At 59.3% G+C, this 23,482-nt stretch overlaps 1 protein-coding gene across 2 annotated transcripts in view; it reads right to left on the minus strand.

Moving 5' to 3' along the window:
• Positions 1 to 1,227: 1,227 nt before the first annotated feature.
• The window catches only part of LMX1B (LIM homeobox transcription factor 1 beta), an 81,638-nt gene continuing 59,383 nt past the window's right edge, over positions 1,228 to 23,482 (minus strand). Inside the window, exons 3-8 of one of the 2 annotated variants that reach the window (XM_044778750.2) lie at positions 10,594 to 10,826; positions 8,503 to 8,684; positions 8,226 to 8,303; positions 8,013 to 8,079; positions 5,935 to 6,099; positions 1,228 to 5,637 (exon numbers count right to left, since the gene is read on the minus strand). In XM_044778750.2, the coding sequence (XP_044634685.1) occupies positions 5,480 to 5,637; positions 5,935 to 6,099; positions 8,013 to 8,079; positions 8,226 to 8,303; positions 8,503 to 8,684; positions 10,594 to 10,826 (883 nt within the window). In that variant the 3' untranslated portion in view covers positions 1,228 to 5,479. The remainder of the gene's footprint in view (positions 5,638 to 5,934; positions 6,100 to 8,012; positions 8,080 to 8,225; positions 8,304 to 8,502; positions 8,685 to 10,593; positions 10,827 to 23,482) is intronic. The other variant, XM_044778751.2, reaches the window with a different exon arrangement.

Genomic DNA, 23,482 nt, shown 5'->3' on the forward strand with positions numbered 1-23,482 from the left:
GCATGCGCACACACACACACGCACATACACTGATACTCTCCGAGGTTCTCTGAGGGACCCTGAGACTTCAAGGAAGATACTTTGAGAACCAAATTCCTTTGAGTCTCTGCCATGCCCCTTCCATCTGCCCCGGGTCCCACGGCCGTGTCCAGCCCCAAATCCTCATGATGAGTCGGGGTCTGGCCTCAGATTCTGCATCCTCCATGTCGCACTTCCCGGGGTGAGCTCACCCACCTGTGCCTCAACGACCATCTACCTGGTTGTTGCACACCTGCTCGCTCAGCCTCCAGTCCCTTTGAGGCCCAGCCCTGCCCCAGGACATCTCCACCTGGATGCCTCCGAGACCCTCAGCTTCACGTGCCCCCGACCAGAGGGCTCCAGGAACCTTGATGCTCCCTGGACTCCCCTCCCTCATCAATATCTCTGGGATCTGTCCCCTTATTTCTCCCCCTTCTTACCACCCTAGTCAAAGCCATTGTCACTTGTCACCTATGAGACCCAACTGACCTCCCTGCCTCCATCCAGTCCACGTGATCTAATTAGATTTCTTCTCCACCCAGCAGCAGGGCCCTGGATGGTCTGGCCTCGCCTCCAGCCTCATTGCTTCTCCCTCACCCTGAAACTTAGCTATTTTCGAAGTTTAGGAGATTCACACGGGTTTGCCTGCCTGTGAGGTTTTGCACAAGCCTGGGGCACTCCCAGACACTCCTCCTCCCCACCCAGTCTTTGCCATGCTGGTTAACTTCCTATCCCAGCTTATTATGTAGCTTCTTCCGGGAAGTCTTCCATGATGCTCTGCCCCTCCAGGTGAGGTTGGGTAACCCTGTAACATGGCCTCACTGTGCCTCAGCTGAGCTCATACCACACTGTCTACCTCCTTGAGGCAGAGACCACTGATCCCAGGTCCTCAGCCTGGTGGCTGGCACTTAAGAGGCCCTTCATTGGCTGGTTGAATGAATGAATGGATGAGTGAGTGTTGGGGACTGGGATAGAGTAGGATGGGACGGACGCATTTGTTTTTGAAGGATGGAGATGGTTCAGGATGAGGATGGGGAGAGGAGGATTATGGGATGGGGCAAGGAATGGGTTGGACAAGACCAGGGACCCCAAGCCCTCTCTCCTCCTGATCGGCTGTCCCTGGTGCCCATCTTGGAACCTCCCATGTCTCATGTGGGACCAGCTCAGGCCCAGCACAGCCCTCCCCCCAAGGAGAGGCAACACAGGCGTGTACAGGTTGGTTTATTTACAAATATACTGACGTCTCATCTTTTTTTGTTGTTGTTTCCATTTTCTGCTTTGTGGGAAGAGGCAAAAGGTGAGAGTGGAGGGCAGGGTGGGAGTGGTGATGTGGTAAATGCTAATAAATAATTTAACAATGACAAGTTATTAAATAAAATGTGTCTGGGGATGGTGGGTGGGCAGTGAGAGTCTGTACAAGGAAAAAAGAATGGCTGGTGGCCCGGTCCCCACACCTGGCTGAGCTGGGCTCCCGCAGGACCCCCGGTGGGGGTGAGGGCACCAGCAAAGAGGCTCATTGGAAATGGCACCTTCCGAGGGCCAAATGTGGGAGGGTCCTTCCTGCTCCCCCGGCCCCAGGCCGCGGGTGCCCGGGAGTGTGGGTGTGCAAGCCTCCGTGTGCGTCCAGGTGTGAGTGTGTGTCTGTGTGCGTGCGTGAGCGTGGACCCTCTTCCCCACAGGGCAGCGTGAGCCCCAGAGCTGCAGGTTCCCCCAGAAAGGAGGGGTGATGCTCACCCCATGTGGTGCCCAGAGCTCGGGCTGGGGCCGGGCAGGGCTCCCCGGGGGCGAGTGAGGCAGCCTCCCGGCTAGCGGGCAGCTGAGCCCCCTAAAGGAGAAGAGGCTGCCCCCGACCTCGTGATGGGGGCCTGACCCTGCTGGGCCCTGCTCACCTGGATGCAGTGGGCCCCCCACCTCCTCCAGGAAGCCTTCCAAGGTGGAAGGGGGCACACCGACCCCTTCTCTTACAGGCTCTGCTGGCCCCGCTGTCTGACCCTTGGAACCACAGTGTCCCCCTGTCTGTGCGGCCTCCCTCGGAGGCCCCGTGGAGCAGGCAGATGAGGCTCTCGCTAGGGGCAGGAGCCCGCCTTCTTGTTCTTCTTCTGCTTCCACTCACTGTGTTACTGGGGGCAGATTCCTTCCTCTCTCCGAGCCTCGACTTCCCCATCAGGGAAGCGGAATTCAGCTTTTCTCCGACACTTGCCCTGCCCACCTCTCACTTTCGACCTCTTTCTCCGGAGACCAGACCATTACCTCCTCTTCCCTTGGGATTCCCACCCCGGTGGTCCCACATCACAGTGGGTGTTGGGGGTGGTCCTGGCTACTCGCTGCCCCCGCCCCCAGCCGAGGCTGCACCTCTTCCACGTGAAGTGGGAACAGCCTGCTCAGCTCAGCTCACCCCCAACCCCCACAAGGCTGCCTGGCTCTGTGCGCTCCTGCTGGGCAACCTTAAACACTTGCCTCCCTTCTCTGAGTCAGGTTCCTCCCCTGAGAAGTGGGTCTCCAGCAACGTCTGGACAGGACTGGCTCGGAGTCTGCATGCCTCTCCTAGGAGATGGTCCCTCAAGGGCGGGCCCTACCTCTCGTTCATCTGTGTCCCCACGCCCGGGCCAGGGCCGGGCAGAGTGGACACCCGCGTCTGGGGGAGCCTGAGGGAGCCTGGGGGCAGTGAGCTGCAGCACACAGGGCAGGAGTCACCCAACCACGGCGGACGGGCCGTCTCTGGCACGAGGGGCTCGGAGGTCCCTCTGGCTCTGACAGTCTGTGGGTCCTGAGTGCAGGGTCCCTGTACCAGCTCCTGGTGGGGGCAGAGCCTGAGCCAGACTCAAGGCTGTGAGGCCCCAGAGTGGGAAGAGGCACACTCCTCTCCTGGAGGCGACTCCCCAGACGGGGGGCGGAGGGGCTGGCCTGGCGTCCCTGTTCTCCTCTGTCACCGACTGGCTGTGAGAGGTCTGGTCCCCTCCCTTCTCCTGGCCAAAGTTTCCCAGCTGCAAAATAATGCAGTGGACCAGATGACCCATTCCTGAGGTTCCTTCCAACTTCAAGAGCCTGGGGGAGAAGGGCCAGGCCTCCTGGGGGTGGGGGCGTCTACCCCTGGACTCATGTGACTGTGTGACCACAGAGGAGGAAGGGAAGTGTCTCTCAAGAAACTAGCATGGCTGCCTAAGGGTCCAGGACCAAGAGGCACAGAGCCCGGAGGACCGAGGCTGCAGAAGGACCAAGGACATCAGCTGAGCTCCTGTGGGAACTCCGTGTGGAGGAAGAGCCCAGGAGGGGGAGGCTGGCTGCTCCGGCCCAGGGCGGGCGCTGAGCCGCATGCCCCCAACTGTCCTGCCTTGGTGAAGAGCAGGGCGAGGCATGAGTGCAGAAGCCCAGGAGGGCCAGGGAGACCGGCCCAGGACGCTCTGGAGGGGCTGAGGTCCCCCCAGTGGACAGAGGAGCAAAACCACAGAGCAGGTTGGCGAACTCTGAGGACCCCGGGGAGGGCCAGGCAGATGCGCCCAAAGGCAGGGAGAGACACCCATTGTCCTACTCACTCCAAGGCTGGACCAGGCAGACCTCAGCGTGGTGGCCAAGGGCTCGGGTTAGAATTAAAGGCAGGGCTGTGAGCACCTGGCTGAGGACACAGTGACCACCAGGGGCCAGGGAGGGGTCGCTGAGAACAGGGCCTATCAGCCTGACCTCGCTTCCTCTTTTGACAGGGAGTAGATTAGGGGCAGGGGTGATGGAGCGTATCTGCCTTCCAGCGGGCACTCGGCAAGATGGGGTGAAAGTGCGGTGGGAACCCACCATCCAAGTAGGACTGGTTAACGGGGCAACGCCAAACAGGAAGAGGCCCCAGGGGTCCACGCTCCCGGGGTGAGATGCACAGGGCCGACTCCTCACTGGGCAGATGTGCTCAGGAGGGAGAGCAAAACAGTGGTCACGGAGCTGGGGTGCAGAGAAACTCCACGAGCTGGACTGAATCAAACAAGAGGAAACGTAACAAGAAAAAAACGCAAGGTCCTTTACGGGGTCTAAACAATAAATACCCTCTTCCCTACCATACACACAGAGAAGAGAGATGTGGCTTAGCCGACATGTGTGTTAAGGTCAGGGAATTTCGTTACAGAAGGGCAGGGTGAGTTTCCAAAGTCATTGGATCTTGGGCCACATTAACAGAGGCAGAGCGCCTAAAGCAGGGGCGGGGATGGGCCTGCTCACTTTGGCTGGCTGATGTCAGCGGGAAGACTGGGTTATATCTGCTCCACACCTTTAGAGGGAAAGCTGGAGCTCAGTTGGGGGTACAGCTTTAAAAGGAAGGGCTGGAGGAGCTGGAAAAGCCTGCCTTGGAGAAGGGAGGACTCAGTTGAAAAAGGCAGAGGTGAAACCAGCAGAAAAGGGCAGCTGACTGGAGTGAAGTAGTGAGCTCCTTGTCACTGGAGGTACGTGAGGAGAGGCAGAGGTGGCTTGGGCAGGAGCCAGGCTTCAGGTGGAATGCCCAGTGAGTGACTTTTGAGGTCCCTTTCCACCTGGGGTTCTGCCATTTGGCCTGACTCTAGCTGGTTTGCGGGCTCCGTCTCTCCCTTGGAGCTGGCTGGGGCTGGGCCATCCTGCCTGCCCAGCAGCCCCATCTGGGCTCGGACACATCTGGATCCACGTGCTTCGAGCCTGCCCCATCCTCTCCCTTTCCTCCTCCCCTCCCCCTTGCTCCCCTATTGTTCTAAGAAGAGGGGTCCCGGCGCCGACCTGGCCTCGTCCCCTTTCCTGGGCTGCTCCACAGAGGCCTCGCTGTCTCTTGCAGCGTCTCTACAGATCTCTGTGCGGGTCTGCGTGGGTGTGCCTTTAAGTGTATGTGTGCACTGGAATGTGTGTCTCGGTCCCTTGGAGTCTGCCTGGGCTCAATCTACCCCCGACCCCCGTGACTCGGAGGGCCTGGCGCCCCACAAGCTCTTCCCCACTTCTGCTCCAGGCTCGGGCGGGGAGGGGTGACACCAGGCAGCAGGTCTACCCGCGGTGGGAGGCAGGGCTCCCTACAGGTAACCGCCCACAACATCGTCATCCTGAGGCACCCAGGGCCCCTGCCGGCCCAGGCCCAGGCCGTGGAGGTTGGCTGGATACAGAGAGGACACTTAAAAAAATAGAGAGAATTTAAGCTTCCCAAAAAAGAGATGGGGAGGGAGAGGAGGCGATGGAGGCTGAGGTGGGGCTGGGGGGCAAGTGGCATCCGCGAGCTCTGGGTCCCCGGGAGTGACATGGTCTCGTGGGCAGGACATAGCCCCTGCCCAGGCTGCGCCCGTCTGCCTGTCTGGCGGTGCCGAGCGGGCGCCGTGGCCAGGCCCGGCCGGCCCAGGGGAGGGCACCGTATGGCTGTCTGCAGAGTCTGTGCGGGCGGCAGGGCCCGGGCGCCGAGGCTGGCTGTGCTGTGCGCCGCAGTCCCACCCCAGGACCCTCGCCCAAGCGTCCGTGCGCCCGGCTGCTGCTCTCAGGAGGCGAAGTAGGAACTCTGCATGGAGTAGAGCCGGTCAATTGGGTTCCCCACCCGCGCCTGCAGGGAGCCCACGTCCGAGGAGCCGAGGAAGCAGTCGCTGAGGCTGGTTAAGGAGGTATCGCTGTCGATGTCGTGGAAGATGGAGTCGTTCCCTGCGGGGCAGACGGGGCATCAGGACCGGGGTGCAGGCTTTTGGGGGCTCTGTCGGTCCTGCGGCATATGTGGTCGGAGGGGAGGGGGACAGGATGACCTGCTGCCGTGCCTGACCAAAGGGGCTGGGGGCTGTGGGTGGGACCTCAGGGTGTCGCCTTCCTGTCCGGAGGAGGCAGGTGGGCTGTGCTGGCCCCTGCCTGGGCCCTGGGGGGACAGGCGGCCGTCATGCTGCCAGGCCTGCCCGGGCAGCAGGGGCAGGGGTGGGGCCGGGGTGGGCGGGGGGTGGGGAGGCTTACCATAGGGGTTCATGTGGTCACCTGGCATTTGGGGCGGCGTGAGGCCCTGCTGGAAGGGGTCGCTGCTGCCGTAGGGGCTCTGTTCCATGGCCACGATCTGCTGCTGTGGCGGGGCCAGCGGCGTGTAGGAGGCCATCATGCCCTCCATGCGACTTGACAGGACCTCTGGGGACAGAGCACACCTTCACCGATGGGCCCTGCCCGCCCTGTCCTGAGCCCCCACAGATGTACCCCAGGCATCCCCACTGACCTCCCACATGACCCCCAGTCCAGGGGGCCAACTGCCGTCCCTCTGACCTTCTCTGGACTTGCCCAGGGACACGCCCTGGCCCACCTGAGGCTTACGGCCTCCCTGGGCCCCCAGGGCTACTGAGCCAGACATCTGATTGTCTCCCCACCAGCTCCCCCACACCCACCTCCAGCTCCTCTTCCAGGATTGAATGATCAAAGGGCAGAGCCCCCCTACCTCCTCCCTCTGCCAATGCCCCGCCCTCCAGGCTCAGGCCCCGGGGGACAGACAAAGTGAACGCCCTGCACCTGAGAGCATCGAGACAGGGCCCACACCCAGGCCAAAGAGGCTCAGGGAAGGCTTCCTGGAGGAAGGGGCCCCCTACTCCCGAGGGGGCTCCACAGGCCCAAACGGGGTCAGGCTTGCCAGGCTGGAGGGCAGCAGAGGCAGGGAGGAGGGACAGCGCCGGTGGGAGTGGGGAGCCCAGTCCACGGGCCAGAGCTGGAGGAGGAGGGAAGGCCGCGTGGGGGAGAAATGGCGTGGGGGCTGAGCAGAGTGAGGATAAAGCCCCAGGCCGCAGGAGGCCAGGGGAGGGCTTGGGGGGTGGAAGGGGAACTGTGGAGAAAGGCTGGGAGGGGAGAGGACAGAGGCGGGGCCCTTGGGAGGAGGAAGTCAGGGGGAGGGGCCGGGTCCCCATCAGGGTATTTGTGGGAGAGACTATAGGAGGGGCCTTAGGGACACCGACAAGAAACCACTGCCTGACTTGGTGACTGAGCAGACATAGCATGTAGCACGGGAATGGCGAGAGGTGACGTGGCGGCAGGGGCAGCAGTGTGGAGCACAGTGTGAGCCAGGAGGAGCTCCAGGGGACTATGGAACGTTCTGGGGGAGGCTGCGTCTAGGAGGCAGCTAGGAGCACGAGAGGGCAGCACAGCTTGGGGGCTGCTGGAAGATCTGAGGCAGTGGCTGCAGCCCCAGGAGGCGGGGCTGTCTCAGGAGAGGGAGCAGAGAAAGAACTGGGCTCCGAGGCCACTGCCTTGAAGGCCTGGGTGCAGCCGGGGACACTAGCCTGGCCCCCAGAGGCCTGACAGAAGGAGCCACCATCAGTGCCCTGGTGTCCATCCCGGGGCCCCTGTCTCACCTGGGAGCAGATGGCTCTGGGGCCCCACTCTGCTTTAGCAGTCTCAGGGGCTCTCTGTGCCCTCCCTTCAAGGCCTTGAAGGCTCCATGTCCCCATGGGGCCTGGGAGACCAGCCCTGGCCCAAGATGTGGAATTTTGGCATAGCCCAGTGTTGGGGGACCTGGCCCTCGCCCTTAAATTTGTCCCTCACCACCCAGCAGGAGCTCGTCCTGGACCCTCAACATCCTGCAGACTTTCTCTGGAGACTTCTGCTGCATTCTAACGTGGGCAGCAGGGTGCATGGTCATGCTAGCACCGGCCTAGGAGCTCCTTGCTCAGGGCTGAGGCCTGGCTTTGCCCCTGACCAGCTGAGTGATCCCGACAAGTCCCTTGGTCTCACTGAGTCTGTCTCTTCATATATGAAAAGGGATGCGACAGTGCCCTTCCTCCTGGGGATCTGGGAGAATTCAGAGAGACGGAGAGCATCGAATGGTGAGAACAGTGCCTGGCACATGGTGACGGGAAGGCAGCGGTGGCCGTTTGGGGAAATTCTGCCACCCCTCCAGGCCGCCCACCCTGCCATCTGTGCTCCTCTCTACTTTATTGATCTCAGCTGGTTCCAAGGCAGAAGTTGCCCGAGCTCCGAGGGCCTTGGTGGAAGGTTTCCTGGGAGTCTCGTCACCAGGGACTGGAGCCCGCCCCCACCCCCAGCCCCCGGCCCCGGCTCACCTTGACCCAGGCGCTGCGAGTTCTGCTGCTCCTGCTGCTGCTGGTGCCGCCGCGCCAACTTCTTCATCTGCAGGAGACACAGTTGGGGCCGGTCCGCCTCCGCCCTGTTCGTTCCCTGCCCCACCCACACCCCCACATCAGGCCCCGGTGGCTCTTCGGCCTGCTCCCCTCCACTCCACCCATGCCTGGCACAGGTGGGAGGGGGCCTCTCACCTTGGCTCTTTGGTTCTGAAACCAGACCTGAACCACGCGCACACTGAGGCCCGTCTCTGCCGCCAGCGTCTCTCGGACCTGCCCGGAGAGAGGGAGACAGGTCAGGCCCCCGTGGGGCCCGGGGTGGGGTGCCGCCAGGAGGGGACGCGTCTAGGGGGACTGTGGGATGGGCGGGAGGCGGAGGGATGTCCTCACCCCCAGCGAGGGCGGCAGGGGAGGTGTCTGGAAAGGCGGCGGGGTGGGATGTCAGGCCCGCCCCACCCTGGCCACCCCTCACCTTCCGGCAGGGCTTGGAGGAGACCTCGAATGAGGCCTTGAAGGCTCTTCGCTGCTGCGTGGTGAGGATGGTCCGCGGCCGCTTGGGCCTCCGCGGGTCCTTCCCGTCATCCCCGCTGCCCTTGCTCTGGCTGCCCTGCCCCTTGGTCGGCTTCATGTCCCCATCCTCGTCCTCGCTCTTTACTGTGGAGGACACAACCCAGCCCATCAGCCTGGTACAGCTGTGTACAGCCTTGAACCCCTGCTGCCTGGTGGGATCCCGTCACCTCCTGCCCACACCGGCCACGCTGGCCTCCGGCCCCCTGCAGACCTGGCCCAGTATGTGGAGCTTGGAGGAAACAGGTCCCCACGGCACTAGCCCAGCGCCAGCAAGGAGACTCCGGGGAGCCTGCTTCCTTGAAGCTTCCAGGCACTAAGACCTGACAGGCAAAACACACTCTCTAGATGTTCTCCCAGGGGAGTCTTCATGACTGTGGCACACACACACACACACGCACACGCACACAGGTGCACCCACCCACCAGCACTCGCACATGCAGACTGGCACAAACGTAGAGCATGTGCAGCTCACAGACATATTTACACACACACAGGTGCACGCTCACAGGCAGAGACATACAGGCATGCACACACCTGACAGGCACACACACACGTGCATGCAGAAGCACCCGTATTCACCCAGAGACACACCCATGCCTACCATGCACACACAGCCACTTGCACACCCTGGAGTTGTGGATCTCAGAGATGCCAGTGCCAGACAGACGGCACAGCTTCCCCACCATGTGCCTCCTGCTGCCCCCACCCCGAGCCTGAACTAGCCTCCCTTCCCCAGGCCTGTCTTCCTCTGAGCATGAGCCCCTGTGGGTGGGGCCAGCCCCTCCCTCAGAGACCCCTCCCCGGGCCTGGTCTGAACAGGCCAGTGGTACCAGGCCAGGGTCTGCTCTCCCACAGGAATCCAGGCAGCTACAGTGGTGCCCTGCCCAGGGATGGACAGAGGGACAGATGGATGGGGAGCTCACTACCTCCACCAAGGGCCCTGGCAGTGACAAAGCCCTTCTGTATGGGCAGATCCTGTGACCGTAGGCTCTCAGTTACCCCAAGGGCCCCAGTGGACCAGGGCATCTCCTCTCCACGCTCCCGGCTCCAGCCTCTCCCCACCACCCCAGGAATGACAGGGCGCAGCCACCTCCCTGGCTTTTGCCTCCTAAGACTTGTTCCCAGCTGGCCCTGCCCTTCCTGCCAAGAGGGCTCCACACTCCATACGGAGTCCTTCTGGGAGCCGGAGCAGAGTAGAGAGGTGACTTCAGCCTGGGAAATGGGGTCTTTCCCTCTCCCCGAGGACCCAGGCCCCACACCAGGAAACAGGGAACGGCTCAGGGCTCCTGCTCCCCAATGCTGAGGGCTCTAGGGGGGCCGATGGCAAGCGGACACATCAGATCCCGGCCCCTGGGACATCAGCAGCCTGCAGACCCGGTGCTGGCAGAGACCCCGTGGTGCTGGGCCGCCAGGGGGCCTCGCAAGGAAAAGAGAGGGGGAGGGGCGGCGGGCCAGAGAGCAGGGTATATGTGCACATGTGTGCAAACCACGGCACCCGTGAGTACGTGGACAAACGTGTGCTGCCATGTGTGGAGGTGCTTAGGGCAGGCGTGTCCTGGGTCAGGTGTGCACACGCATGTGTGTGTGCATGTGTGTGCCCCTGGGTGTGGGCTTTTGCATGCTTGGGCGTGTAAGCACATGTCTATACATGTCTGTGTGTCTGTGTATAAACACTCCTGGGCCTGCGTATCCGCACATGCATTTTATGTGCTTGTAGGTGTGCATTTGTGATCACATGCACGTATGCATGGGCACGGGTATGTGTGCCTTGGTGGTAGTGTCCGCAGGTGCATTTGTGTGCCAGTGGGGGTGTGCACACATTAGTGTCCGTGTGCATGTGTGTCTGTGGACACCAGTGCACATATGCACACGGATGGGGGTGTGCTGTCTGTGGGTCTGGGGGCAGGAGCGAGCCTCTCCGGCACGGGCACCCTGCATGGCACCCCACCAAGCACCCTCCTTGCCGCCTGCCCCAGCTCCCGGCATGGCTCACCCGAGTCGGACTCGTCGGGGCTCACGGAGCTGAGCAGGTCCTTCTCCTTCTCGTAGTCGCCCTTGCACAGCAGCTGGCCCTCCTTGAGCACAAACTCGTCGCCCTTGCGGAGCTGCCGCTCGCACACGCAGCAGCAGAAACAGCCCAGGTGGTACACGCACTCCAGCGCCCGCATCACGAACTCGGTGGGCGCGATCTTCTCCATGCAGCCGCTGCACTTGGCCGCGAAGAGCCTGCGGGTGCACAGAGCGGGCATGCTGGCCAGGCGCAGGGGTCCCTCCCAGAGGCCGCTGCCCACCCAGGGCCTCCGCCTCCTGCCTCCCTGACCGTCCAGCCCGAGTGGGAGAGACCCTCCCTGGGCACGGAGCCAGAGAGGGGCAGGGCCTGCAGCCTTCCCCTTCTGGCCGGCCAGCCCCACGGCCCGTCCCACGGCCCCTGCCCAGAGGTGCCCTCTCGGCTGTGTCAGCTCAGGGCCCTTCCTGCTCAGAGACACAGTAGCCACTAGAGGGCAGAGTGTAGGGTCAGCCTAGACCTTCCCCCAGAGTCAGGTGCCATCAACACTCACTCCTGGCCCTGCTCTTCCTCCTCCCTGCCCCTCCCTCACCCCAATGTCCAAGCAATCCTTGGGCCTGCCCAACCCACCCCCAAGCCTTGGCCCCTCCTTTCCTGCCCCAGCGGCTGCCCCAGTCCCCTGCCTGGGCTCTCAGCCCCTCCCACCCATCAACTCACCCTCCAGGATGAGAGCCAGAGGGATCTTTCTAAACCACATATTCTGATCACGCCACTTCCCTGCTCCAGACTCTTCCATGGCTCCCTAGTGCCTTTGGGACAACATCCAAGTGCTTGAGTCTGGCACTCAAGGCCCTTCAGGATCCTGCCTCGTCTCCCCCAGGCTGTGCCCCACGGAACAGCCTGCAGTTTCTCCAGAGCACCGTCACACTGGCCTTCCCACATGCTCTTTCTCGGCCACTTGGCTTCGCCAACACCTACTCAGCTCTCGTTTCAGCTTAGGCATCTCCGCCTGCACAGAGGTGTTCACTGAGCATGTCGGCTCGCCAGGTGCCCTTCTAAGCACTGTGTGTGCAGAAATGCGTTCAATATTCGCAAAAACCCTGTGACCCAGGAACGAATATTAATCCCATTTTAGAGATTAGGAAATTGAGGTTCTGACAGGCAGAAGCACCTGCTCAGGGTCCCGGGGGTGGTAAATGATGGACCCGACTCTGAGCCTGGGCCTGCTCTGGTCCCTCCATGACACAGTGGATCTGTCTTCCATCTCCCAACAAAGCCGGGCAGGGGCCTCCGTGCCTCCGCCAGCGTGCGCATGTGCAGAAGGGTCTGAGCAGCGTGACCCTCCTCTGCCCACCCCTACTGACCGCTCCTCCAGGCCCCTCATCCCTGTCACGTGCCCTGCTCTGTGGGAACTCAGCCTCAACAACACTTTGATGGAAAAATTTATGAAGAATCAAATTATTGCTGCTGGGAGGGAATTAAAACCATTTTTCATTCCCCGCGTCCCCGGGCCACGTCTGCGGGCGCCACCTTGGGAGCGCTGCGCACATCCCATCCCTCTTTATGGCTTGCCATCACAGGCACAGATTACAGCTGCAATTCTCCACTAATCGGTTCTGGAACAGAAACGGCCATAAATGCAAGGCACTCGGCCTGCCTCCCTTCCCGGGGCTGCCATCAGCACCGCCCACGGCGAGCTGCTGGGGCGCGTGGACAGGGCCAACCCCAGCTCTGCCCGTTGCCCTGGCACCAGCCACAGCACTCAAATTGGGGACATCCCAGCAACCCCTGCCACCCACCTCTATCCTACCCAGCAGGCTCCTACTCATCCTGCAATGCCCAACTCCAACGCCACCTCCTCTGGGAAGCCTTCTTTGACGCCCTGGTCTGGGGAAGATAGCCTCGTCTTTGCTCACCTGAACCTCAGTTCCCTGTACTGTAAAATGGGGATGTCAACAGGACCTCCCTCAAAGGGCTGTCGTCAGGATGCAATGATACTGAGCATGTAACTGGGTGAGTGAGGGTCACATCGGAGTGACAGTGCATGCCCCTTTCAGCTCCCAACTCCACAAGGCAGGACCTGGCTCCACCTGATCCTCCAGGAGGCCTCAATGAATGTTCGAGAAGGTGAGTGAAGGCTTGGGGTGGGCTGACGCTCAGGCCAGGCTGTCTGCTCCAGGAAGACAGGACCCCACCAACCCACACAAGACATGACTTTGCAAGAAGAACATGAGCTGGATTTCGACACCAAGTTGGCCCTTTGGCTGGATACCCTTGTTCAGGGGACAACCTACCCAACTGTCCATGGCAACCTGAGGCAGAGGCCTCGAGGAATCTGGCTGGCCGTCCAGCCCTGCCAAGAGAGAGGCTGGGGAAGGAGCCCAGGTTTGCAGAACCTGCTTCTCTGACACAGAGGATGCCCCTGCCCTGCTCCCCCTTCACTGTCCCTCTGTCTGTCCCCATGCTCCACCTCCTGACTTAGGGGCCCCACTAGGTCTGCAGCCTGGCCTCTGTGGCCCATGAGCGGATAGGCACTGGCCGCATCTATGTGCCAGCAAGGCAGGGCCAGGGTCCTAGGCTGCGGTCAGCAGGCCTTTGTGGTTCCCAGCAAAAGGGATGGGGGCAGCAGGGCAAGTGACCCGCATTTGCAGCCGCCGCCACCGTGCAGGCTGCGTTCAGAAGAGCGAAGAGCCGTGCTAATGCCTTGGCAGCAGGGGGTCGATTGCTACTTTCTCCAAACTCATCAACACAATCTATTATTAATACTTCTCCAAAGGCTCGGTGCCGCCATTACGGAGGCAGCGCCAGCCACCCGGGGCATCATCTGTTATCTAGATTGCAAAAACTCAGGAAATAAAACACGATGCACACACTTTATAAACGGAATGTGCCATCCGTTTGGTCTCCAAGCATCTCTCCACCCAATAAAACATCGGGGGGGATGCATGAAATACTCACTCCCAATTACCGGGCTGCCTTTGTCTACCATGCTGGGTGAGAGCTACTAACGGCATGTGGGAGGAGCTGGGGGCACCAGCAGGGTCCCCTCCTCTCTGTGAGCCCCAACTTCCTGCCTCCATGCCTCCCACCCTGGAAGGATTGGTGGCACTGAGAAGCAAGCCCAGCCATAGACAGGTGGCACTGGAATCAGATGGACTCAGAGGCAAGGCCTGGTCCCACCACTTGCTGGCTGGTGACTGGGCAAGTAAAGTCAGCTCTCTGAGCCTCAGCTTACTTATCTGTATAATGGGCTCAACGACGCTGCCTATTCTCAGTGTGGAGATGCAGTGAGCTGTCAGGGTAAAGCAACAAGCACAGAGGGTGGTCAGGGGGCCAGAGCAGGCTTTCTGAGGCCAGGAGCAGGCCCCTCCAGGAATGCTGCGTGGAAGCTGCAAATCCTGACCAGAGACGCAGAGCTGCTCAGGGTGAAAGGTTCTCAGCCTTCCTGCCTCCCTTCCGCTCCTCCCTGAGGGGCTCTGGAGCCCGGGGCGGGGTCGGGGGGGGGGGTGGTGTGGGGGGAAGGCCCTGCCAGCAGCAAGGCCCTGGATCCAGCGCCCAGGTCCTGATCTCCATCCTGACTCGGGCTCACCGGCTCTGTGACCTTGGGCAAGCCTGAGTGTCAATTTCCTCATCAGGAAGATGGGGACAATAGTTCCCGCTCCCCAGAATTGTGCTGGGCATTCCCGATGGGTGTGTTTCTGCTTGCACACCTGGGCTGGGAGGCCGGGATGCGGCAGGCCCTGGGGGTTAGGGGATGGTGGGGTGCCGTGGGGGGGCGCTCCAGAGCTCTGGCCCAGGGGAGCTGCCTGAGGCTTCCCCTCTGGCCGCCTCGCTCTCTCGTGTCAATCTGCCCCCCACCTCCCCCCTCCCCGTCCTGCTCCTCCCCCAATCCAGAAGCTTCAGACCGAGAGGGCAGCTTCATGACCACAGCACAGGCCACGGGCTGGCTGGTGACCCACACAAGCCCTCCCCATTCTTCATGGAAACCTCCAAGCCCCTCGTCCCGCCGTCCCTACTTCCCGGAACGCCATCCCCCCACTCCCACCCTTTGCCCCGCAAACAGCTGCTTCTTTTGAAGGATTTAGCTTGGGCACCCCTTCCTCCAGGAAGCCCCCCTTCCCCTCTCCAGTCTTGGATGATGTCTCCCTCTCTGAGTTCCCTATCCTCATGCCCCCCTCCCCGTTGTACCCTTTATCCTAAGGGCTCCACTTTACACATTTCCAGGTCCACCTTCCCCTCAGTCGCCTCTGTATCTTAGGTACTGACCACAAGGCCCCACACATGCTAAGGTGAGCAATAAATGTTGAATGAATACTAAACCAACCAATACAGTCCTGTTCCGCCTGTGAGGTAGGGCATGTCAGTCTTAACCCCCAGTCTGGTCTGGTGGGAGCCCCCCCTGCCCACCTGCCCCTGGGGAGACAGTGCCACGTGGGAGGGGAGAAGTGTGTGGGGCCGTGGGAAGGGCAGGGTGCTGGAGTAGGCAGCCTGGGGGTCCATCCTGGCTCCATAACTTCTTTGCTGTGTGACTTTGGTCAAGATATTTAACCTCTCTGAGCCTCAATTTCTTCTCCTGTAAAATACGAATGATGGTTCCTGCCTACGGGGCTGCTGGAAGGCTGAGTGCATGTAATGCCTTGGCACCGTGCTGACATGACGAGGGCACTCCATGACAGCTGGCGTCTGCCTTTCTCTAGTCCCGTGTGTGTCCACACGCCTTTGTTGATCACCCTTACTGGAGTCTCCACGATTCCTGGGAGCAGCTTCCCTGACCCCAGGTTCACAGGCCCCAACCACGCCACCCTCTCGTCACCACCCTGGGTTCAAGGTCAGTCCTAGCTTCTGGCTGGCCTGAGCTGGACAGAGCACTCCTGGCTCAATTCTCTGTCTGTCTCACTAACATGACTGAGCTCAATTAGCATCCACCTGCATCACCTCTTGAAATCCTCAAGGACCCTAAAATGAAGATGTGGGTCCCCTCCCCATTCTACAGATGAGCACATGGAGGTGCAGAGGGCAGGTTCAAGGTCACACGGCAGCATCACCACATATGTCCCCCCTGCTCTGGGCATCCACCCACCTCTTCACTCATCAGTCTCCCTCCCGTGCTCTCTGGGTACCACGCCCATGTCTGTCTGCCCTCAAGGCTCTGAACACCGCAAGTTCTCATTACTCCGCCTAAGCCCGGCACCCAGTAGGTGTGGCTGAGGGTGTGGATTCTCTCTAAACCCAACTGAACATCCCCCCTGACAAACACACGGCCCTCCGCCCAGGATAGCCTGTGACTGCAGAGTACGAAGTTCCCTTTTTAGGGACATCTTTTCCTTGAAGAGTCCCAGGACATGAGCACACGTCTCCATCTCCTCTGAGTTTTTATTGGTTTATTTATTTAATGCTCAATTTATTAAACTCATAAAGCTAATAAAGAAAACTCTGAAAACCAATTTTTTTCTGGAGCATTTGAACATGGATTACAAATCGGATTAATTAATTTCTCTTAAACCACTGACAACTACAGGGACGCACACGGCACGGCTGATGCTGCTTCCTCTGATAACACTGGGGTCCTACCAGCCGGGGGGCCCGCCCTCCTCTCCTCACAGGCCTTCACCCCCAGATCTTGGAGGCTGTACAGCACGCACCAGGGGGAATCCTGGCTCTGTTGCTTCCTAGCACTGGAAACTTACTAAGTCCCTTCTCCCCTCTCAGCCTCACTGTCCCCATCTGTTCAGTGGGGATAATGCCTGGGCACAAGAGACGGGCTCAGTAAGTGGGATCGCGACCACTGTCATCATGTCTCCCAGACTTCCAGCACCCATTCACTGCCCTTGCCAAGTGGAAGCTCCTCTGCCCCACCTCACTGTACTGCCATTGCCATACCCCATTGCTGCACTTTACAGTTTATGTAGCCCTTTGTTGGGTTCTCAGTCCAAGAGCCCCCAACAATTTCAGGAGAAGCCCAAAGACCTAATCATGGCACTCAAGGCCCCGCTCTTCCCCTGTCACACCTGGCCTCAGACCCTCTGCTCCAGCTGCCAGGTTTCTCATTGCTCCCTGAACTCAGCAAGGCCCTTCCCATCTCCTTAACACTGAAAATTCCATCTGCCTCCAAGGCCTGTCTTCTCTCCCTCTTTCCTATGTTTCTTGTTGAACTCTTCTTCATCCTTCAAGAACCAATTCAAGTGTCACCTCCTCTGTGAAGCCTTTCCTGATGCCCACAGACCCAGATATTTGTGCCTGAGGCTCCCAGTGACCCAGAAATCAGGAAGTGGATCTAATTCAAATCCCTACCCCTACCCTGAGCGCTGGCATTGAGTTGGTGGTGTTTGTTGAATGAATGAATAACCTTTCTAGAAATGAAATGAGCAGCCAAGTGGGACAAGAGAATATTGATACTCTGCTTTGAGGAGTCTGAGAATGCTAACAGGTAACAAGATGAGTGAACTTGTCCTCTTCTCCCCCGTCCCTTCACAACTACTCAACCTGGAGTCCAGTGTCCGAACTTTGATCAGGGAAGTTTTATACATGCTGCCTGTCGGCTGGGAGGCCTGCAGCACACCCCCCACTGCACTGCCAGTCCTCGTACACAGGGACAGCCCATGTGGGTTATTAACTGACCCCCCCGACCATAAGTGGTTGGGCCACACCTGGACACCTGCCTCAATGTGGGCCAATCAGATGCTCCGTCCTGTGTCCCTTCCTTCTCCTGCTCATTCTAGAGCTCTCTGTCAGCCCCCTGGCTCAGAGGTGTGGTTTCCACATCTCCAGCATCAGATGTGTGGTCTCGAGTCATTCACATCCCTTCTCTGAGCCTCAGTTTCCTCCTCTGTAAAACGGGGGTGTTGGTCCCTCCCTCGCCTGGGGATGGAGAACCTGGTGAGTTTTAGCCTCTGTGAGAAGGCCTGGCCCAGCGCCTGGCACAGAGGGCGCCGGCAGGTGTGGGCTCCCTCTCCCTCCCCAGTCTAAGTCTCACTGTGGTGCCTGGTACAGGCTCTGGAACCTTCTCTTTCTTACATCCCGTTTCAGTCTGAAGCTCCCAATCATATCATTGGGTCTGTGCTCTCCCAGTCTGTCTGTCTGTCCCTTTGAGGTATAGGCTTCTGTCAGGCCCTCACCCAGGGCCACCCTGGGGACCAGGCAGATTCTGGGCCTGGTGTCCTTTAGGGCCTCTCCAGATCCAAATCCCACAGTCTCTGGAAACATTCCCTCCATGGGGACGGCGAGGCTTGGTGCCTGGAGCCACAGCCCCTCTGTCCCCACTGGCTATGCCTTGTCACATTCACCAGCAAACACCCATGGAGGCCGACTCTGAGCCAGGCTCACGCAAGATGCTTGGGGAACAGACTCAGACTGCATCTCGTCCTCTGGGAGCATCTGAGCGTGATGCATGCTTTGATGAGGTACATGCGGCAAGCTGGGGGGCACAGAAAGGCCTCATAGGCAACTTCCTGGAAAAGGCGACCTGACACCTAGTTCAGAACGTGGTTCTGGAGGCAGAAGGAATGGTCTGAAGGGTCTGAATCCCAGCTCTGCCACTTACTGGCTGCCTGGCCTCGGGGCAAGCCATCTCCACTCTCTGAACCCGTCTTCCCATCTGAAAACTGGGGACCACAATCCCCACCTTACAAGTAATCACGATAGGTGTTTACCCTCTGCGGGTCACACCTCCTCACGGGCTGGTGGCCAGGATAACTGGATGGAATGGTCAGAGCACTCAGGAAGGGCCCCCACAGAGTAAGTGTTCAGGAAGTGGCTCATGGTAGTGCTGCTCCTGGACTGTGATGTCTGTGACCAGCCTGTTGGGGGATGAGCTGGAGTTCACAGGAGCCGAGGGGACAGGACCCTGGACACTCCTGGGGTTCCGGCTGCTGCTGCCAGAGGCTCCCCGTCGCTTGCAGTTGCTGATGGGGGCAGCAGGCATAGGGAGCTGCCCGGCTGCCTCCCTCCCCAACTCGTTGACATCTCCCCCACGTGCCTGCCGCGTCCTTATCATTCCGGGCGTAGCTGTTTTTTATTTTGAGACAAAAAGGGGCCTGTTGATGGGGATCCAACTCAAACCAGCTGCAAACATCTGCTTTGATGCGGCGGCGGCGGCGGGCCAGGCGGGCGGCGGCGGGAGCCGCAGGCGGGGGCCCCGGTGCGCGTGTCAATCAGGGGCTGGAATGCGCGGCGTGGCCGGGCGCTGGTCCGCTGGCCCCGGGCGCGGCCCCGCCGGCCTCTCCGCAGCCTCGCCGCGCCGGCCGGGCCTGCCGTGAGGGCAGCCCCGCGCTTCCTGCAGCCCGGCGCGCACACCCAGCTGTGCGGCCTGGCTCCTAGGCCCTTTGATCCGGGCCGGGGCGCTGTCGGGAGCCCCCAGCCGGGGCTGGAGGTCATAGGTCACGGGCCAGGGGCAGGGAGGGATGGGCACAGCCGGGAGCCCGGGGTACCATCCGGGGGCCATCCTGGCCAGGCAGGCACACGGTCTGTGATTCCACAAATATTTATTTAGCGCCTACTACATGCCAGGCACTGTCTGGAGGCTGGGGATTGAGCAGTGGGCCAGACGGACAGTCCCTCCCAATCCCCCACCCCAGCTTCCATTCTAATGGGAGAGGGAAGAGGCGACAGACAGATAAATCCTGAGTGGACAGAGTATAACAAATGGTGGCAATGCGATGAAGAAAAATGAGGCGAGGAAGAGCCATGGGGGAGGCCAGGGGTTTTACAAAGGGCAGTCAGAGGCCTTACTGAGATATCTGCGGAAAAGGGGTTGCAGGCAGAGGGAACAGCAAGTGCAAAGGCCCTGAGGCCTGAGTGTATCTAGAGTTGGAGAAACAACAAGGAGGCCCACGTGGCTGGAGCAGGTGAGTGAGTGAGTGGGGAGAGGGCTATGCGGTGCAGGTAGAGATAGGGGGCAGATCACGTCCGGCTTTGACTCCAGGGAGGGTTTTGAGCAGATAGGGGATATGATTTGACTGATAATCAACCAGGTTCCTTAGGCAGCTGTGTGGGGGTGGAGAAAGGGGTGGGCACAGGGAGATGCTTTAGGAGGTAATCACAATCTAGGGGAAAGATGACGTTGGCTTGGACCAGGTGACAGCAGGGCAGGCGGCACTGAGAAGTGGTCCAACCTGGCACCTGTTTTGAAGGTAGACAGGGTCACGAGAGGATGTGAGAGAAAAGATGGAGCCATGAGCGAGCCCAAGATTTGGGGGCCTGGGCAACCAGAAGGATGCGTCTGCCATTCAGTGACACGGAGACCCAGGCCGGGTGGGGGAGTGGGAATCGAGAGTGCAGGTCTGGACATGTTACGTCAGAGCTGCCATCTAACAGCCTCGTGGATGCATCCAGAGGGCAGCTGCATACACAAGCCTGGAGTGCAGAGAGAGGCCCAAGCCAGGGATACTGTTTGGGAGCTGCCAGGATAAAGACACACACAGACACACGCTCGCACGCACAGATGCACTCTCTCTCACACATACACACACTCCTACAGACCGAGCTGCCGTGCACACATGGCCTGGCACCTGATTACCAGTCTCTCTCCTTTGCGGCTCTGACCCTTGGGGGTGTGGGAGCAAGGCACAGACTCTGCCCCAGGAGTCTCTTTTCCATCTGGGGATGCTGGGGACCAGACCTCTCCTGGTGACATCAGGGAAAGACAGTGGTCCAGGGCAGGGGCAAGGCGGAGCATCAGGTCCCTCTGACCATCCTCCCACACGCCCCTTCCTGCCCTCTGTGCAGGAAGAGCCGCCAGCAAGCCTGGGCCCAGGAGGCAGCAGAGGGCGTGTGAGCTCTGGGCCAGGCCCCAGGTGAGGGCTTTACCTGGACCGTTGCATCAACCCTCGGCTGATGCTTTTCCCTCTTCTTTCTGCCCCTTCACTGGCGAATCAACCCACCGATGATTCTTTTATTCACGCATCCACCTAACATTCCTTGAGCGCCTGCTAGCAGCCAGGCCCCAGGCTGGGCCCACAGTAGGAGCTTTCTCCTCCCACCTGCTCATCAACTCCTCCAAGCTGACCCCAGGTCCCCCTCCCCCATTCCCACTGAGGCCACCAGCTCCTGGTGGCCAAACCCAGCAGCCATTTTTATTGTTATTACTACTAAGATTTATTGAGTGTTTCCTACATGCCAAGCTCTGTGCCTTATTTGCACATGGACTCCTCCCCCATCAGACCCCTGAGAGGTGGGTACTGCCACTCTCTTCTCACAAGAGCGGAAAGTGGTGCTCAGAGCGGGTAACAGAGCCCTCAGCATCTGATCAGAGCTGGGATGTCGGTCTCCTTCCTGCTCCTGCTCCCTGCCTTGCCTGTGAGCTCTGTGCCCAGGGAGGGCTGAGGGAGTCAGGGCAGGGTCTGATGAGGTGCAGACTTGGCCGGGTGGTGGCAGGGCTGTGGGTCAGGGAAGACTTCCCGGAGAAGGTGGCTTCAAAGAGCGCAAAGGATTATGGATGGAGGGAAGCTGTTGGGCTGGGATGGGAACAGGAGTGTCTGTGACTCCAGAGTTTGTGGGCTCTGTGGAGGAGCAGAGAGGCCATTCTGGGAGGGAGGGGTTGCAAAAAAGCAAGGCATGAAGAAAAGGGAGGCCAGGTTGAGGGTTAGGGGGACGGTGGGTCAGTCAGGTTGGAGCATAGGTGAGCACGGAGAAGGGTCTGGCTGGAGGCCTTGAATGTTGGGCTAAAGAAGATATAGATCAGGATGGGGCTGCTCGGTGGCACAGTGGTTAAGTTTGCATGCTCTGCTTTGGTGACCATGGGGTTTTGCAGCTTCAGATCCTGGGCATGGACCTAGGACTGCTCATCAAGCCCTGTTGTGGCAGTGTCCCACATACAAAATAGAGGAAGACTGCCACAGATGTCAGCTCAAGGACAATCTTCCTCAAGCAAAAAGAGGAAGATTGGCAATGGATGTTAGCTCAGGGCCAGTCTTCCTCACCAAAAAAAGAGAGGCATAGATCAGGTTTCTTTTGTTACCATCTACTCATCCATCCATCCATCTACCCACCCACTCATATAGCCACTGCATCCATCCATCTACCCACCCACTCACATGGCCTCTCAGACAGCTATCGTTCCATCCATCTATCCATCCATCCATCCACCTACCCATCTATCCACCCACCCACCCTCTCAACCATCCATCCATCCATCCATCCAAATACCCATGCACCCAAGCATGCATCCATCCATCTGTTCACTATATACTTAGGCATTCATTCTGTGCCAAGTGCTGGGATGTAATTTCTCTTCTTGAAAGCAGAAACTGCCTTTTAAGACTTTCACTCTAAGACTTGTTGATTCCCTAAGTATTTACCAAGCCCCCATGGTGACCAAGCACTGTGCTAGCTGACGAGAATCAGTGGGAAAAGACACAGGGTCCCTTCCCCTCAGGGAGCTCCTGGTGTAGTGGGAATGAGGTTTTCCATGGGGAAGGGGGCCTAGAAAGAGAAATCCAGGGCACCACTGGAGGGCCTCAACGCGGACCAAGCTGACGTTTTGGCGCCATCCTTCTGACCCCCAGGATCCTGGACTCCCTCTACATAAACCACAGCGTTTTAATTAGGGCTATAACAACATTGATAAACTTCCTTCGAGCAAGTGTTTTCTGGAACAAACTCCATTAAGGCAATTTAGTTTTTTGATCAATTTTCTTCCTGGCGCAGTTAAATAATTTACAACTTTTTCCATTTTCATTTTTATTTCACTAAAATTATTTTCATTGAGATAAATTATTTTCCATGCAAACTTTTCAATAAAGGTTTGCTCCATTGTCAGGTTTGCGCTGGGATTGCGTCTTACTGATTATCGAGACTTGACTCTTCAGTTAATTTGTGGCTAGTGACACATTTCATCACGGTAGTTCCACTGCTGTCGGTTGTATTTCGTCCTGGCGAACTGACCGGGTTAAACCTCCCCCAGGCGCAGGCAGGGTGCTTTTCACTGTTACCGACAAAATCACCAAAGTTTATGATCACAAACTTCACTAGGCAGCCAGTGAAAACACAATCAGGGGCAAAACCATGGGGTCAGGACAGCCCTGTGGGGATCAAACTTTGGGCGCAAATGTCCTGCTTCAGCTGGGACCCCACAGACTTAAGTTTGTTCCTTCTTGCCCTTCAGAGACTTAAAGACTGCAACCCCTCCCCTGACACCTCCCTCTCCTTTTAAACCCTCCAGGTTCTGGTGGCTATTTCTCCACACTCTAGTCACCAGCCTCAGTTTGTCCAATTAGCCCTTAAAGCATGGCACCCAGCGACTCAGTCCTCCAGAGGCCACAAGAGCCATCTCCTCCCTTATTCCCCACTCTATACTCCTCTTAATGCAGTCAGAGATAACTTTGTCAGCCCAATCACACTGAAGGGCTCACTGCTCAATCTCTCCAATGAGATCTGGACTAAGTCCCCCTACCTCTCAGACAGATAGACAGACACACATGCACACACACACACACACAACACCCCTGTGCTCCCGTTGTCAAGTTCTTGAACCCCACCCTGCATACGTTCCTACTAAATGTCAAACTTACAGGGAGCAGCCCAGCCCTGTGCTCAGAGCTTCATAGTAGGGGCCTCACCACGGCCTCATGACCACCCTGGGAGGTGGGAGTCCCATCCTTGAGCAGGTCCCCCTGCTGGTCAGGCAGAGCCAGGGCCCGATCCCAGGTCAGCCGGGCTGGCAACCACCACACTCTCCATCCTTCCTGGAGATTGGGAAGGTGGTTGGGGACAGGGAACAAACGCTCCAGTGGTTTGGGAGCCTGAGACCTGCTCCCAGCGGGTGGCCTGACTGTGTCCTGTTGACCTTTTTCAGGGACACAGGTGGAGTGTGTGGGCAGAGCATGTCCCCCAGGCGAGGGGCCTGAGAGATCAACCTGAGAAGTGGGCGCAGCAGAGGAGA

Source organism: Equus asinus, chromosome 10 (genome assembly GCF_041296235.1).
Source record: "Equus asinus isolate D_3611 breed Donkey chromosome 10, EquAss-T2T_v2, whole genome shotgun sequence".
Lineage (NCBI taxonomy): Eukaryota > Metazoa > Chordata > Mammalia > Perissodactyla > Equidae > Equus > Equus asinus.